Source organism: Solea senegalensis, linkage group LG5 (assembly GCF_019176455.1).
Source record: "Solea senegalensis isolate Sse05_10M linkage group LG5, IFAPA_SoseM_1, whole genome shotgun sequence".
NCBI classification, from domain to species: Eukaryota; Metazoa; Chordata; class Actinopteri; order Pleuronectiformes; family Soleidae; genus Solea; species Solea senegalensis.
The window spans coordinates 3638846-3656774 of NC_058025.1; the positions used below are offsets into that span (position 1 = coordinate 3638846).

Here is a 17929-nt window from a genome sequence, read left to right on the forward strand (position 1 = left end):
AAAAGATTTAGTTCTACGTACTACTTCCGACACAAGAGCATTGCTGCCTGTCACGATCTACTGGACCAGTTATGAAACTTTTTGAATTCTCCTTTAAGTGTCTTACCAAGTGACACCTCGGCATGAAGACTAGTGGAGGTGGGAATTGAACCATTTAACCTCCAGTTGATGACTCACTCTACCAGTCAACCACCGGTGCCCCAGCTTAGCCACCATAGCCTCGGTCATAAAATATGTAACAAAACCTTAAGAAATAATCTACTGCATTTAATTCAATGGATTTTTTTGTTTGTGCAGCTTTTCTTCTTCAAACTCTGCATTGACTTCCATTCATTTGAACAGTCTAAACTAACTATTACTAACCTTAACCATAACTAATTAATGCCCAAATCTAACCTTAACCTAACCACAATTCAAATCTTAGTCTTAAACTTTAAAAAGTTCCTCAGAACTGAGGTTCTGCCTCATTGGGACCAGGTTTTGGACCTCATATTTATTTTATTTTAACAACACATGCATAAAATCAAGTTTTTATTCATTCATCAACTGAATGAATACATTCGCGGTTACAGAAATGCCGATTTGCTTTCATCATGATTTATGGCGTCACTTGGGTCACCAAAGTTTTTCAGCTTTAAATGAAAGTAAATTCAATCAGGTTCCATCACAGCTCTGGGCCACTTTCCCTTATCACAGCTCCATGAGACCTCAGTAAAAGTTTATCTCCGCTGGGGGAAAAAGCAGGGCCCCCGTCCTGCCGTCCACCTCTGAGTGTGATGTATGGCCACAGCCAGAGTGGGATCTGCTCCGCTGCCCCTCTGACACTACCCAGCAGCGAGCTGTCCAGAGCCTGTGTTTATCTCCCCCTGTTTGTTTGGAGAAACCCCAGACTTTGCAGGGAAAACACAAGTACAGGGGGAGGAGGAGGGAGGCTAAGTCACGCGGTGCAGCACAGACAATCAGCCCCCCCCCCAACCCCACGACCAGGCCTCGGTGTCCAAAGACACCAAGGAGTGAGCGAGTGGTGAGCGGCTGCTCTGTGAGGAGCCACCGCGTGGGCCTGAGGTCTCCACAGTGGTGGGGGCACCAGAGATGATATTGCACGGCCCCCCCACGAGGATCAGCGGGAAGACTTGAGTGACAGGAGGAGCTCCATGTGTAATGCATGACATCTGTGTGTCAGATTTAAAGCTGCACTACGTGACTTTTGGTGATTTTTTGTTGTTGTTGTTGTTGTTGTTTTTCTGCCTGTGTTTGGTCTTTGTGGAGAGAAACAACCGTAGGAACAATGTGTGAGGGTGGCACCGATGCCACTTTTCGCTGACTGAGTACAAATCAGTTTTTTTCCTCTAAATATCTTTGTTACTCGTTACTACCAAATAAAATCAGAAGAAGAAGAAGAGTTGATAATGGTCTGTATTTAAATAGTGCTTTTCTATATCATGTAATAAAGCTACTTATTTTGTAAAACTGGACCTCTGAAACCTCTAAAACTTGAAAATGACTTTTGATACTTAAGTGCAGTAAATATTAATTATAATATATCATATTCTTTAAGACTTTTATTTAAGTAATTTTTTTTTTTTCTTAAAAGTGATTTCAACAACTTCGAAGTCATTTTCTGCTAAGATACTTGTACTTTTACTCAAGTACCCTTTAAGGTACTTTATACAAGACTGGTACAAGTACCATTACTTAAAGTTGATATAGAGTAGAAGGTTAGCCTCACACTTAATGGAACGCCACATTTTTAGGTGAACAAAAGCATAGAAACACATGGAAATCCTTTGCTGTGTGTCACGTTGGTTAATTTGATCAAATGACGACGATGATGATGATGATGTCCTGACAGTCGAGGTTTCAGGTCATTTACGACGGCTCACTTGAAGATGCGTAAAGTTGTATCAGGTGCAGCTGTCGCGGAGTAGTTTTACGAATACAAATACAGTACATGAGAGCAGTATCAGACCTGGTACTGATACTGGTGCATCTGATACTGGTGCATCTCTGCGATGTGTCTTTCCTCTGAAAACAGGCTCTGTCAAGCAAAACTATCAGACCTGATTGAGGTTTGTGTTTGTGTGTATACTGTACATACAGGCTTTTAGATAAAGATTGGTTGAATTAAATGCATCAAATGCATAAAAATGTAAGGGTAGTTGAATGTTATCAGGGTTCTGGATCAAAGAAATTCCCTCATTGTTGCACATGTCACTATATGTGAGGCGTGGAACGAGGCTGACACAGTTGTTCGTACCGGTATAAGCGAACTAAGCGGCTGCTTCAGGGCTCCAGGGGGCCCTGCATTAGTGTGTAGACACAGAAAATAAACATTTAAACATATTAATGACATCTAAATAGTGTTGAGCTTAAGTTATTTTGGTTTAACGTTGGAGTTGAAAGCTTTGCAGCAAGAAGATAACTCTCATGTGGAGGAGAACGTGGTAGAAGATGAGTCAGTGAGTGAATATGAAAGTGCAAATTAATACGAGGCCATGTCATATAAACAAGAGCAACTCTGGTTTGCTGCTGCATATATCACCGTGTGGCTCAGACAGTTTCCCCAGTTTCCTCTTAATGTGAAAATAACGAACACATTCCTCTGTCCTCTCACACTCGCAGTGACCTGTCCAACAACCGCATCGGCTGTCTGACCGCGGACATGTTCCAGGGACTGACCAACCTCACCAAACTGTAAGAGACACTTTATAAAAATTCATTCATAAAGATAATAGTTTACTTATCTTAGCTGTTGTCTCATTTCTGTCCTCTCAGTAACCTCTCTGGCAACATCATATCCACCATGGACCCGGGGGTTTTTCAGGAGCTGCCGTCCCTAAAGCTCGTGTGAGTGTTGGAGACGCCGTCTGAAAAGATGTTTTTCTCACAGCGTGACTCAAACAATAAATAATCCAGATAAGGACAACATGCATTTCAGATTGCGTTTATTTTTTTGATGTTTCACAATCCAGTCCAGGCCCCGTTAAGGATAATGTCAGCGTGTGAGAGAATTAGTGACAGTTAATGGTGAGAATCAAACAGAGGATTCTTCCAACTTATCTCTAACTACGGTGGCCTTTGCAGACCAGAAAGGATGGCTGATTCCTTTCTGGAACAAGATGGCGACCTCTGCAAAGTGTAATTTATTCCCACGTTAATAATATTTCTCAAAACTGTTTTCGTTAATGTTAGCCGTCTCTTCAGAGACAGAATCTATGTGTCAATAGCAACTGGCTCATGTCTAACCAATCAGAACACCTGTTGTTAACACTCAAACACACTAAGACACATTGTTGTGCTTTTGGCTATTCATTTCTAGAATATCTTACCTTTTTTCCATGTATTATTTAATTTTTACAGTTAACAGTTAACTAAAATACTCACACTAACACCCTTATGGACAAAAATATGCCCGTTAAAACCCATTCAAATCACTCGTTTTTGACAAACAATGTTTAAAAAAAAAAGAAAATCATTAATATTTGATATGTATGGCTGATGTTGGTTTAAAACAATAAAAAAATACAAATGTTGGGTGCTCTAGGTGTGTCAGGTTGCTTTTTTTGTAGGTGCAATCTAAAGGTTAATGATTGGATATTAACAAAAAATAAGCAATGTACAGCTGGAAGTGTTTACAGATAAATAGGTACTTCCTAAACTCCTCAAACTGTCTGTCAGATCATCCTCAAGCAGTTGAAATGAAGCTCTGTACATTTGTGTGACTTGCAGAAATGAGCAAAAACAATAACACTGTGTCGGATTTCACCTCTGCAGCAACTTCAACTCAGAACACCTGTCCTGTGACTGTGGCTTGCGTTGGGTCCCTGGCTTCTTCCGCACCAGCTCGGCCAAGTTGGGGGATGAAACGTTGTGTGCTTATCCCAGGAGCCTGAGGGGGAAACCTCTACGTGGACTCAGGGAAAGCCAGCTGAGCTGCGGTGAGAGCCTCTCTGGAATCATGAAACATATGAACCACACAGTTGCTGTTGCTCATGAATGACAATTCACAAAAGCACATTCATTCAGCAGCACACGCAGGTAACCACGTGGGTCATTTAAAAATGTAGTGGGTAAAATTCTGGCTCTCAAGCTGCACACAGGAAGTGGTTTGTTTTATGTCAAGAGAGCTGGTAAAGTGAGATGACTGAAAACACAAAGAAACATTCATGAAAAGGGAATTTTACAGCTGGAAAAATCAGCTTGTTTAGAATATCACGCTGATAATTCTGAACCTCCCTAATCAACATGTTTGCACATGACTGTAACAGTAAGAGTGAAGTGTGACGGTAACATGTGTGTGTCTGTGCGGCTCAGACGGTCCACTGGAGCTGCACACGCTGTCGCTGCTGCCGTCGCAGCGTCAGGTGGTCTTCAAAGGCGACCGGCTGCCCTTCCACTGCACCGCCTCGCTGGTGGACAAGATCACCACTCTGCACTGGCGCCACAACGGTCAGCTCGTGACCTCCGACCCTGACATGGGCGTAAACCTGGAGAACAGTGTGCTGCACGACTGCACCTTCATCACCAGGTGAGTGAGAAACTGGGTTTCAGGGACGTCACATCATTACCGCACAGACTTTACATGGAAGCACGTTGTGTGTCCTCAGCGCTGCATAATGGTTCGTTCCATTTGAGTCAGAATTCAGAATTCCCTGAGAACGCCGCCTGAACTTGGATTTCCAAATGGGGAACTTGGAAAACGCTGCTATTTTAGTGTCAATATCACTTCTGTTGTATTTGTTTTGCAGTAAATCGGTCGTACACGTGATACTTTTTAGTCATGTGTAACCACAGACTTGTGGAGATGCTGTTAGTGGGAGTAAAACACCACGTAGAGCCTTGTTGTCGACTGGTGTTTCTAACAATGGTCCAAGATACGTTTGGATCTGTGACTTTTTGAATTGGAACAAGGTAAACTCTGTAAATTATATTATTAAATTATAAATTATGTTAATAAAACGCAACAGAAGTACCCATGAATATATATATATATATGTATGTATAGATGTATATATATATATATATATATATATATATATATATATATATATATATATATATATATATATATATATATATATATATATATATATATATATATATAAACTACTGTAATAGAAGTCTGTTTTATTTTACCCTTATTAAACCTTATAACACTCATTGAGAGCAACAATCCCTGGCAAAGACAGGCAGCAGGACATGTAGATTAGACAGAGTTGATGAATTTGGGGCACATTTATTTAATATTTGCCACAGAAATTCAAATACATAAACAATAAAAATCAATGTCACGCTCTTCACATTCAAAGAACACAACCTTTTGACTTGTAATTCTAACATTAATGTAAATTGACACGGTATGTTTTTTTAATTTGAGTCCAGAAAGTGAGTGCAAGCAGCCGTGAAATAGATTTGTTCAGGATTCAGGTTAATATTATTTTGCACTTATTGTCAAGGTCTGGAGTTTTCCTTTTCCTCTGTGCAGGCATGTTTTGGCAGACGGAACCTTTCCGTTTGTTTCCACTTCCATCTGTTCCGTTTATGTTTCCCCAGAATGAATTTCTCCCTGTGCTTATGTGATGAAGAAGAAAATAAAGAGTTTGATTAGTGAACGCAGACCCGTGTTTGACGAGCTGTCCGTGTCGTTCGTCTTCTGCAGTGAACTCATTCTGTTTAACGTGCACGTGGAGTCCAGCGGAGAGTGGGAGTGTGTGGTTTCCACTGGACGGGGCAACGCGTCCCTCACTGTGGAAATCGTGGTGCTGGAGAACAGCGCCTCCTTCTGTCCCGAGGAAAAAGTGATCAACAACCGCGGCGAGTTCAGGTGAGCGCCGTAATCACACACACACGTAAAGATTCACTGTTGTTATACTGTATTTATTTGACTTTAAATGTCCAGGTGGCCACGAACTCTGGCGGGAATCACGTCGCATCAGTACTGCCTGCAGCTGCGCTACCCCTCCCTGTCTGTGGAGGGCGGTGTGGAGCAGAAAAAGGCCTCGCGGTACTGCGACCGCGCTGGAAAGTGGGAGGAGGGAGACTACTCGAACTGTCACTACACCAACGGCATCACCCGCGTCCTGCACACCTTCATCCTGGTCAGTTTATCACTTTGATGACATCACATCTTATTTATTTAGTTGTTTAAGCAAACAAATATGAATGTGTAAATATCCTCACACATGACATGATACATAAGAACCATAGAAATTTGAGGAATTTCTTTACTGAAAATCCACAATAAAATCAGTTTCTTTTAGGATAATTTCAAACGTAGTGATTCTTATAATTACTTTAACATGGATTGAACATACTGTAAACATGGGGTGTTTTTTTTTTTTTATTTGGGGGTGATTTAAAATCTTTAAAGAGTCTTTACTTTGCACTGACTGTAAAAATGTGAGTAAAACGTCAGCAACCGCTTTTTTAGCTGAGTCTTTTTTTTTCTGCTTTATGGGAGAAGAATATTTGTTCCAGAGATGGAGAATTATGTCTTTTGAAATAGCTACAGCACATTGTTTTGAACATCTTTATCGGACTAATATCAGCATCACAAAACAGTGATATTCCTAGTTCGATACCAAAATATAAGTTAGAGTTAGCGTAATCCATGTTCTACTGAAGAAGAGCTGAAACTAGCCATTTAGATCATTAACTCCTCATGTTTACTCAGATAAAGTAAGAACAAAACATTTAAAACGAGTTCAATATAAATATATATATATACATATATATAAACATATATATGTATATATACTTCCACGTATGAAAACTGGAAACTATACAAATAAAAATAGCAACAATAAAAAGAGACGAGGGAAAAAGTGCATCTGCTGTTTTACGGTTCATGAAGACAGACTGTTAACAATATAAAAAGTATGTGAAGCAGTGAGGAAAACCAGGATAAACAGGGATCATGAGTCTGAAATTGCTTCAGGGACCACAAAGTTAAAATGAATGATGCTTCAGAAAGTGTTTATTTTATTGCGCACAGATTTTCTTCCTCTTTTCTTTATGAACTTTGGCATAATTTGCACGTTGCCCGCAGAGACCCATCAACGCGTCCAACGCCGTCACGGTGGCTCATCAGGTGCGGACGTACACGCTGGAGGCCGCGGGCTTCACGGACTCGGTGGACGTGCTGTACGTGGCGCAGATCATGGAGAAGTTCATGGAATATGTCCGACATCTGCGAGAGGTGAGAAGCAGCGCTGTGTCTCTTTATCTGAATCACAGTTATAACACGTGACGTGACGTGACGCTGTCATTCATAGAGAGAGTTCTTCCAGGGGTTGACCCACAGTCAGACGCCAGGATTTCACTTTCACATGGACTACAATAATGTTAATACCTTATGAGCCTGCATGACTAAATCAGATTTATTTCACATTTTTGAGTGCAGACTAATAATAATAAAAACACCACTGCTCTCTATTCAAGCTTGTTTCTTCATGTATGATATGTGGACCAATACATCCATAAGTTCAGGAGAGACTATTTAGCAACACACGACTGTTACATCCCTTTTAAATGAGGTATGTCAAGCTTGTGATGATGTTTCTCCGTCTCTGTGTGTTCCAGTTGTCGGAGGTGTTGGTGGAAATGGGCAGTAACCTGATGCAGGTGGACGACCAGATCCTGGCTCTGGCGCAGCGAGAGAAGAGAGCCTGCAGCTCCATCGTCTCCTCTCTGGAGACTCTGGCCTGGCCTCAGCTGCACAGCCACGCTCAGGATTTCTCCATGGTACAGACGAACGTCATCGAATGTCACACAAATGTCCGTTGAGTGAAAGAAGACAGGACCGGATTATAAACTCTGTTTAATTTTATGACAAAAAGTAACATAAAACAAGTAAAAAAACAGCAGTTACACACATGTGGAGCCTTTAAACCAGGGCCACAAATAAACACCTATTAAAACGTTTTATATGAAGATACAGACAAGTACTGGGATCGCAGGTTCCTCACTTAACCTCCTTATTTTTTTTTTTAGCTTGAACTGTTTAAAAAACAACAAAACACTGTTTGTCACAAAGCTTTATTTTTCTACGGTTTTCTCCTTCATTAATTCACATGTCAGATTTAAAAGTGCAGATAGTTTAGTTTTAAATGATCAGAAACTGAATTTTGAATTAGTTATCTTATCTTATCTTAAAAGAACATTTCATTAGAATTTCATTGGGCCAAATTAAACCCTTTGGCGGGCCAACTTTGGCCCCCGAGCCCCCGCTTTCGGCAGCCCTACCTTACACAAATGAAATAATAAATATAATTTTCCAGGAAATGACAAGAAAACATAATAAAATATACTGTATAAATGTTTAAGGAAGTCACAGCACTAAACATAAAGGATTTCACACCAGAAAGGGAAAAAATACAACTGGAAACAAAAGTTCCACACGTCTGTCAGATGTATTTTGTGTAATTATACATATTTAACACATATTAGAAAGTAATAATTGTCTTCTTGAGTCGTTTGCTTCAGTGTGTGGTGTAAAAAAAGACAGCATCTGGATGTTTATGTTTGGTTTTTGTCGCGCTCAGGTTTCTCGTAACATCGTGATGGAGGCTCACCTCATCCGCCCGGCTCACTTCACCGGCATCACGTGCACGGCGTATCAGCGACGCGAAGTCTCGGCGGGAAGTCCTGCCGCGGAGACGTCAAACTCTGGCCATGAGCAGCAGCTCCGCTTCCGCTGCAGCACCGGCTCCCACAACACCTCGCTCAACAACTTCCTCCTGAAGGTAAATCACAGAATGAAATCACTGTTAACTCTGCATGAGCAGATGATAAAGTTTTGTATGTGTATGTTTATTTTTCCCTCCAGAATTCCGTGGCGCTGGCGTCGGTGACTCTGCCGTCGACTCTGTTTCCTCCTGATGCTTCGGAAGACTGTAAACTGCAGTTTGTCGCTTTCCGGACGGGCAGCTTTTTCCCGCTGTCTGGAAACTCGAGTAACGCGGGGGAACATGCGCGCAGACGCACGGTCAACTCTCCTGTCGTATTCGTGGGATTAGGTAAAGAAACGTCAATACTTTTATTTTGAAATGGGATATATCGCTACATTGTGTTTGGAGCTGAAACAATCACTTGATTAGTAATCGATCAAGATTTCTGATTGTTTGAGCTTCTTAAATGTGAATATTTTTCTTTCTTTCTTTGCTCCATATAACAAAGAAATCATTAAAAACTGAATCATTTTTTAAAAAAATTTCTGTTCTGTTCTTAAGTGAAACTCACAGTCAGTCAAACTCACTTTAGCTGAGCGCAGATGAATCAGCAGTGCAGTTTAAATATTGATCGCACGTGTGTGTGTGTGTGTGTGTGAGACAGATGGCTGCAGCATGTGGAACCGCTCGGAGCCCATCTGGGTGTCACTGCGCCACTTGTCCCCCGGCACTGACGCCGTAGCGGCTCAGTGGAGCCCGAGGGGCCCGGAGAAGCCGGGGGTGTGGAGCCAGGACGGCTGTCAGCTGGTGCACAGTGACAGCAGCACCTCCACCATGCGCTGCTCGCTGCTCAGCAACTACGCCGTGCTGCAGGTACGACAGTTTCCTCTTCAGCTGATGACAAGCGTGGGTTCTTCAGTACAAAATTCGTGTTTATTTATATTTCTTCCTCTAACTGTCTTTGTTACTCGATAGAACGTTTCTTGTCTTAATGAGCTGCTTTACACAACACTATTCACCCATTCATTCATACGCTTCAACGTGGCGTTAAGTGTCTTTGCTCAAGGACGCATATTATAGACTAGCAGAGCCAGGAATTGAACCCATCACCTTCCAGTTGAAAGAAAACTCATGCTCCCACTCAATCTTAACTCCTCACTTTTTTTTAACCCTAACACATCTTATATCAGAAAGTCTTTTTTTCATTAATAATCCACGTAGGAAAAAACATTTTTACCCGTCCTCTACTCGGAACCTTCCTAGAACTGAGGAGCGGTGGGCAGCCACCGAGCTCAGGAGGACGCGAGCCAACTTCCATTTCCACTTGGCCACGCGCTGCCTCCATGTGCTGCACATACATGCAGCAGTGAAAATGCAATTTGTCACAAATAAAAAACCTCCACAAACATGTATGCATTTAAATATGTATCATGGCCTCATGAATCCATCACTGACATGCTCGATATCTTCATGTACAGTCACAGATGTGAAAATGCGTCTTTGTTATTTATTAACTTTACTGTGTTTGCTGCCGTGACACCATCTCATCTTGTCTTATCTTAACTTACTGTATCTTATCTTATCTTGTATTGTCTTGTCCAAGTAGAATCCTTCTTAAGTTACCTCCTGGTGTGTGTTTGGTAACGAGAATTAATTTATTTAAGTGCTTTTAAAAATAAAAGTTGCCTAGATTTTTCTCTGGAATTCGCTGCAAAAATTCACATTTTTCTGACCATCATCCTGTTTTGAAAAGTATTTTAAAAAGTGTACAGTGTGAACACGATGGAAACGTTCCTTTAACCTTCATGTCATTTGTGTGTGTGTGTGTGTGTGTGTGTGTTTCCTTATTTCCTAGGAGGTGCCTGACTTCCCGACCTCCCTGCCCATCTCAGCGAGTGTGCTCCACCCGGTGGTGTACGCCTGCACTGCAGTGCTTCTCCTCTGCCTCTTCACCATCATCATCACACACATTCTCCACCACAGGTACAGTCGCGGTGTCGACTCACCGAACTCTTAACTGCTGCCTGTTCTTCTCCTCGTCATCCTTTGAACTCTCTGTCCTCACTCTCACACACACAGCTCCATCCACATATCCAGGAAAAGCTGGCACACGTTACTGAACACCTGCTTCCATATCGCCATGACAACAGCGATCTACGCGGGGGGCATTAGCTTGACCAGCTACCCGGTGGTTTGCCAAGCAGTAAGTGTGGGCGTTTGTGTTGATTTTGAGCAGTGCCGCGTGAGTTGTAATCATGTGACTGACGTCTGACGTGTCTCAGGTGGGCATCGCCTTGCACTACTCGTCGCTGTCGACGCTGCTGTGGATCGGAGTTAGCGCCAGAGTCATCTACAAAGAGGCCGTGTGGCGGTTACCACGGCAGCTGGAGGGAGAGTCTCCTGTTCCGCCGACCCAGCGACCGATGCTCAGGTCAGGGGGGGCGAAGCACGGCACGCGCACCTTCACCCACTTGTTATTTAACACTTTATTTTGCCAAGAATTAAACTCATTGGGATTAAATCCTCAAGATTTACAGGTTAGGGGACGGATAGAATTCAATCATACAGAATTCTCAATACAATAGGGCTGATTTTATCAAGAGACGAAGAAATTATTCACATTTAAGAAGCTGAAACGATCAGAAATCTTGTTTTAATCATGAAAAAAGCCTCAAAACCGATTCATCAATTATCAAAATAGTCGACGATTCATTTAGTAATCGATTTAGAATGGATTATTCGAGTAATAGTTTCAGCCCTAGTTTAAAATATAAACATGATATATAGTATAACATTGTTTTAATAGCTTAGTGTTGCATGCAAGATAACTGGTATGTTTATACATGGCACCAGGCCCAGTTTAGTATAAAAACAATTGTATACAATAGATTTAGTAGTGGGTCCGTTCTCTCGATGCTTTTGATGCACAGGCATCAAATTCTAATGAACGAATGAACAAAACTAACAATTCTGATTTGGTGAGGTAAGAGTGGAAGGTGTACGTAAATAAACTTTAGCTTAAGTCATTTCGCTTCCGTGAATTTTTAATATTGTTTTGGCTTTTGCAGAAGTAAATAAATATGAATCAATTTGATTTAAAAAACGTGGCCACCCAACGTGTGCGGCATCAAAGGCGACCATTGTGCCCGACAACCAAAGTCCCTCTGTTTTTAAGGAAACCTTGGAGGGACATGTGAGAATTTTGCTGTAAGGCACAGAATCTCAGAGGAGGAGAGGAATGTATGAATGCAGCATAACACAGAGAAGTAGAGAGAGGGGGTCACCGTAAATCTAAGCAGGGTGATTCAGGGGGTGCCACTGCCTTTCCAAATATTCCCATCCATCCCTGCCCTCAGCCTCAGCCTCAGCCTGAGCCTGAGCGCTGTGACCAGGCTCTGTGCCTCTGACCTCAGTGGACCTCACCGCCTTTGTTGCCCACTCAGCCACATGGGATCAGGGTGAAATAAATCACTGCCTCGTGTAACTCTGCCCACGAAGAGCGAGAACGAGAGCGAGCGATCACACAGCCGCCCTGCTCAAGATTAGAGACGACCAGAAAGACATAAAACACTGAGAGTAAAATGTCAGGCGTGCACACTTTAAAAACACTGTCGCAGCCAAAGGTCAAATAGCATCCTGCGGCACAAACAAGAACGGCTCTCTATTTCTCGAGCAGCAGCTGCGAGCGTGTGTTTGATTCATTACTTTTCTTTTCTCTCTCTCTTGTCATTAAAGGTTCTATTTGATAGCTGGTGGAGTTCCTCTCATCATTTGTGGGATCACTGCAGCTGTCAATGTCAACAACTACGGCGACAACAGCCCTTAGTATGTACTTCTGTCTTCTCTTTCTCTCCGTTTTCCCTGTGTTGTACCGCTGTATTAACTCTGTTGGACATGTTTATCGCAGTTTTAAACACACAAAAATTAAAACTAGGCACGCAATTTGGAAAACTCGAAGCCCATGTGTGACTCCAGACTGCTCAGAATTCTGCCAGTTTCATTTAAATATCACTTTAAATCATAAACAGCGAAAAAGGGGAAAAACTAAGTCAAGAATTGACCAAGGCGCAAACTCTGTGGAGTCCAAAATGTTAAAAAGCCTTCATTTTTCTACTGAGACCCTGATCCAGAAGGCCAGCAGGCTGATCCACGTTGGTGAATTTTAATGTTTTCGTCCTAGAAAATAAAGGCTTTTTAAATTAACAATTTTTGGTTCCACCAAGCAAATTCCTGGACTTTCCCTATTTATCCATTCCAAGAGCACCAGAGGACAACAGGGACACCAGTAGTGCTCCATTCCATCATTTTAATCAGATGGGAAAGTCTCCACAGCACAAACTGCACCTCTTAACACACATTGTTCACACACAACTGCGCACAACACCCAGATAATCTCACTTAATATTTCTTTTATTACATTTTTGTTTCTTTGCACGTTGCAGTCTTTCTCGTTGTACTTCTATGAGTGAAATGACTGGGGTTTTTGTGTTGGTACATTATACTATCATTGCTGTAGATGATGCTATTTTTGGACCAAAAACCCTCAAACAGCACGGACTCACCTGTTTGTAAAATGTAACATAGCCTCGTGAAGCCAGAACACACACGGATACTCAGAGATGATGCTCGGGGAAACGTATAATGTAATAGCTGTTTTTGTCGATTTTAATCACTTTTGCTAAGACAGAACAGAGACAACATGAGTTCTGTGTTTTTTGGAAAGTAGTTAAAGGCTATGTTCAGATTATAATCTGCAGTGTTCAAATCAGATTCATCACAGATCAGACTTGTGCGCCTGCGCTCTGAAACAGCACAGATTTATGAGAACATTTGGTATTAAAGCAGGAGACAGTGTAGGTCAGATAAGATCTTCAGAAGGCCATTGGACTTGAGCCTACAGGTAAAACCTGCCCCACATTAGAGGATATTTCAGTCCCAATCTGGCTCTTCCGACAATCTTGGGAGTCTTCCGATTTTAGGCTCATTTGAACAGATTATCGGGTCAAATTATCCTGTAGTGTGAGGGATTAACAGATGTGATTTTAACGCCATTGGACGCCAATCATGTGCATTTCTGAGAGATCCCAAATCCCTGGAATCTCCTCCCTGAAATCGTTTGATTAAACGCCAAGTATATGGTCCTGTGTCTTGACTGGATCGTCTAGTCTGTGCTTTCTCAGGATTAAAACATTGAATATCAGTTACAAAGTTTGGTGTGTCTGTAGTCTCCCACGTTTTTTAAAATCAAGTCCGATTTTATAATCCTCTAGTGTGGGGCAGGCTTAACTTCTGAAGGGGACTATGACCTGGATGACTGAGAACCTTCATAGACCTTTATTGATCAATCATGGGGGAAATTCAGAAACAGCTCATTTGTGGTCAGATTTAGCTCTAGATGATGACTTTTTCCCTCCTCCATTGTTGTTTGGCGTTGCCCCAGGTTGAAACCTGCTTGATTTATGATATAAACTATTCTCACACAAATCGCATGGCCACATATCAGGTTTATCTGATCTGGAACCACACACTGAAGTGACACTGGCCTGGCTAATGCCAGGATAAGGTTCTATCTATTAATGGCGTCTAAAGACTTTTGCCCATGGGAGCTCCATGAAACAAGTCACTTAAAATGGAAGCAAGAGCCAAATCAAAAGACAGCTGCTCTTCGGTGGCCACCATGTTGGATGTTTATATTATAAAAGCCACTAGACGTCGCTTCTCTGTCGTCATTGCATTAGCCCGTCTCTGGGAACCAATCGCAAACCAGCCAAGTCCAAATGCCGCCCATGCCAGATGTTTGTACAGAGCAAAATCAAATCTTTGGCAGACTCGACTGGGTTCATCCAGGCTATAGTGACACAAATTTGAAAATCTGATTTCTGTTTCCACACAGCCCCTAAGTAAATCCAATCCTTCTTTCATCAAAAGAAGAGATCTAATATGAGTCTGTTCAGGCTTGTAATCTGAACGTAGCCTAACTCTTTTCAGTTTGTGTTTAGAGTTTCTGGAAATGTGTTTAGGAGAAGCTGTAATATACAGAGATGTTCTTGTTTTGCTTTGACCCTCCTGACATCTTGTGTGCCTCTTGCAGCTGCTGGTTGGTGTGGCGTCCCAGTCTAGGCTCTTTCTTTGTCCCCGCTGGCCTTGTGTTGTTGGTGACCTGGATCTATTTCCTGTGCACTGTGTTTCGCCTGAGGCGCAGCGTGGCCAAAGAATGCACAGGAACCACCCTGTCTTCTCCTGTGACCGAGAGCCAGCCCGCGCTGGCAGGAAGCACCAGCCTGCTCTCCACAGACTCCGCGGTGGGAGCGATAAGCCCCACTGTGGCTCCAGAGGACCAGTACTCTCTGAAGACTCAGTTCCTGGTGCTGGTGGCCACTCACTTTCTGTTTGTGATCCTGTGGTGTTGTGGGGCGATGGCGATCTGGCTGACAGAACACACCAGCCTGTTGTTCAGCTGTCTGTATGGGATGACTGCTACGGTACTGGGGATATTTCTGGTGGTGCACCACTGCTTCAGACGCATGGATGTGCAGGCGTCGTGGCTTGCGTGTTGCCCGGGTTACCGCCGCTCACATCCCATGTCGACTTACACTCACACCTGCACTACTGTGAGTGGGGTGCAGACGTCTGAACATGGATCCCAACTTTTCATCAACTGTCATCCTCCCGGCGACTCTCATAACTCCTCGTCGGCGCGGTCGTCGTCCACGCCGAGTGGGATCAGCAGTGTGGGCCCCGGGCCCTGCAAGCTCACCAACCTGCTACAGGTGGCACAAGATAATCCTAACATTCAATCTGCTTCTCGTCCGCCTGCAGGCAACAACACCAGCACCAGTACTGACAACACCAGCAAGCCTACAAACAATATTCTGCCCATCAATAACTCTGCAGCTCCACTGCATCCACAGAGAAGGAAAGTTAGTAGCAGAACTAAACAAGGGAGCAGTCAGTATCACCACCGGAGCGAGGGCAGAGGTCACTATCGTCTCAAAGCTCTCAGGACTGCTGGAGGTGGGGGCAGCCTCGGAGCTTTAGGACCCGCAGGTTTAGAGCACCTCACTTCTTCACATGGGGTTTACAAACAGGCCACAAGTGAGAATGGCAGCATTCACCACAGCCTTTCAGAGAACCAGGCCAGCCCACTGACAAATGGGAAGCGGGTGGGAGAGTCAGTGGCCACCAGCCCCTCAGAGGGAAGCGACGGGGGGAGCAGCGGCAGCCGCAAGCCTTTCCCACTGCTGCCATCTATGGCCAGCAGAGTGGCTATGCACGGCGCTCAGAGACGATGTGCCAGCAGAGACAATTTGAAACTGGCAGCCGCCACAGAGCGAGACACGAAACGCTGCTCTTATCCTTTGAACTGCACCACAACCACGGTGCCCGGGGCGGCTGCTGCTCCAAACGGCACCTTGAAAAACTCGGTGCTGGAGCTGGAGCAGGACATGAGCGGCACGGACCAGTCGCAGAGCTCGGTCGGAATGAGGAGCGGTCTGTGGAAAAGTGAAACCACAGTGTAACCTATACTTACAGTATATGTGAACGTCTATGCATGGCCTTGATGAACTTTTTAATGATTGGGTTATGTTTTAATGATCTCTTGATTATAATAATTATGTAATTTAAGATGCAAAATCATGAAGGCATCCAGGAACCTAAACTGGTACTCCTGCCTCTGTAGCATTGTAAGAATTTTCTGTGAAATGGGGTAAAAAAATATAATAATGCTGTTTTTTTTGTTGTCTTCATACTCATTTATGTAATCCGTTTCACAAGAAAATGTAAACAGTATCTCTGAAATTGGCATATAATGTTGATTTTGGGTGTCTAATGAAAGCTTTATTGTTTTAGTTGTGATTATTTTCGCTATGCATATCAACTATAGCATGAAATGGAATGCAAAACCCGTCCGTTTCCAAACTTCAGCTAAATGCATTTAATCTGTGGGGGGGAAAACGCTCAACCTTATGTTTGCTTCAAGTAACTGTGTGTGTTCTCATGTATGCACTTGTATGTTCTCTTTCCAAACATGTCTGTGTGCGTGTGTGTATATGTGTGCGTGTGTGTGTGTGTGTGTGTGTATGTGCGCGCGCAGACATACAAATTGTATGAGTGTGGCTGTACAGAATTTTTGAGTGAATTAAAAAAAGCTATGAGAGACTTTTGAATATATATATAATGAAAAAATGTCATTATTTTCTGCGTACTATCATCCACACTGACAGAGCTCCTCCCCTTTTTGAATTAATTTCAAAATAAAGACGGGGATAGTTGTCTGTCACACCCAGTCACTTTATCTAAATTCCACACAGAAGAAAGACTTTCTTTCATTAGTCACTGTCTTTAATTAGAAATGTGACCGTTCTTAATAATTCACTCATCATGTTTAAGTTAAGATTTCTAAAATAAACTGTCGCATTGAAATGGTCTGATAAAAAAAGAATAACACTGAAAACTCAGTGCATTCAAACCTTTTTAGTCAGTGTGATAAACTTGCAATTGAGGAAATTACATTATCAGGAAAGAGCGTTTGTCGTATGCAACCCATTGTTGCTGCTTCCCCATTGTTCTTTAAAAGGAAGTCTGAATGAAACAATCACAATTTTTTCCCCTCTATTACATTTGAATGTAACTCACTGAAAACAAATACTTTTTGTGACTGTTTTACAGTGTCTTTAAGAAAAAAAAGCACATTTATATTTCAATAAGTGAATAAAGATGTAAGAATTAATTACAATTAGTTCAAATTAAATGCGTTAATAAAAGAGGTCTTTAAAGAGGATTTTTAGCTTGGAGGTATTGAGTTTGTCAGCATTGTATGCCCTGAGCATTCATTCATGCATTTTTTATCAATTAACCTAATTCACAAGTCCCCCCCCCCTCCCCCCCATTCACTCCGTGTAGAAAGATTCAAACTGGCAAACTTGGCAAAAATGAATACTCAACATTATCTACTCTAATAAAATATTCAAAACAAACCTTCAAATTTTGACAATCAACCTTATGACTTGAATCTTCATGTCATTATGTGATACTCACCTTCTTTACTTAACTTCTCTCATAGTTAAGTAAACTTGTGTTTAGTAACAGTGATTGCAGCCTATTTGCCAACATAATAAATGACAACAGGCCTACAAATCCACTCCACATAAATCACGTCTGAAGCCGAGTCTGTTTGTTTACTGTTTGCCCGGACCAACGTGGCGGGGGCGGTACCTGTAGTGTCCAAATGTTTTATTTTTATTCATATAAAACATATT

At 42.4% G+C, this 17929-nt stretch overlaps 1 protein-coding gene across 3 annotated transcripts in view; it reads left to right on the top strand.

Moving 5' to 3' along the window:
• Window positions 1-16841, top strand: part of adgra2 (adhesion G protein-coupled receptor A2) — a 62743-nt gene extending 45902 nt beyond the window's left edge. For all 3 annotated transcript variants that reach the window (XM_044027143.1, XM_044027144.1, XM_044027145.1), the window contains 16 exons: window positions 2623-2694; window positions 2776-2847; window positions 3775-3938; window positions 4315-4528; window positions 5660-5824; window positions 5900-6098; window positions 7049-7198; window positions 7582-7743; window positions 8544-8744; window positions 8828-9017; window positions 9334-9542; window positions 10525-10652; window positions 10749-10872; window positions 10952-11100; window positions 12405-12494; window positions 14761-16841. In XM_044027143.1, the coding sequence (XP_043883078.1) occupies window positions 2623-2694; window positions 2776-2847; window positions 3775-3938; window positions 4315-4528; window positions 5660-5824; window positions 5900-6098; window positions 7049-7198; window positions 7582-7743; window positions 8544-8744; window positions 8828-9017; window positions 9334-9542; window positions 10525-10652; window positions 10749-10872; window positions 10952-11100; window positions 12405-12494; window positions 14761-16189 (3718 nt within the window). In that variant the 3' untranslated portion in view covers window positions 16190-16841. The remainder of the gene's footprint in view (window positions 1-2622; window positions 2695-2775; window positions 2848-3774; window positions 3939-4314; window positions 4529-5659; window positions 5825-5899; window positions 6099-7048; window positions 7199-7581; window positions 7744-8543; window positions 8745-8827; window positions 9018-9333; window positions 9543-10524; window positions 10653-10748; window positions 10873-10951; window positions 11101-12404; window positions 12495-14760) is intronic.
• Window positions 16842-17929: the final 1088 nt, after the last annotated feature.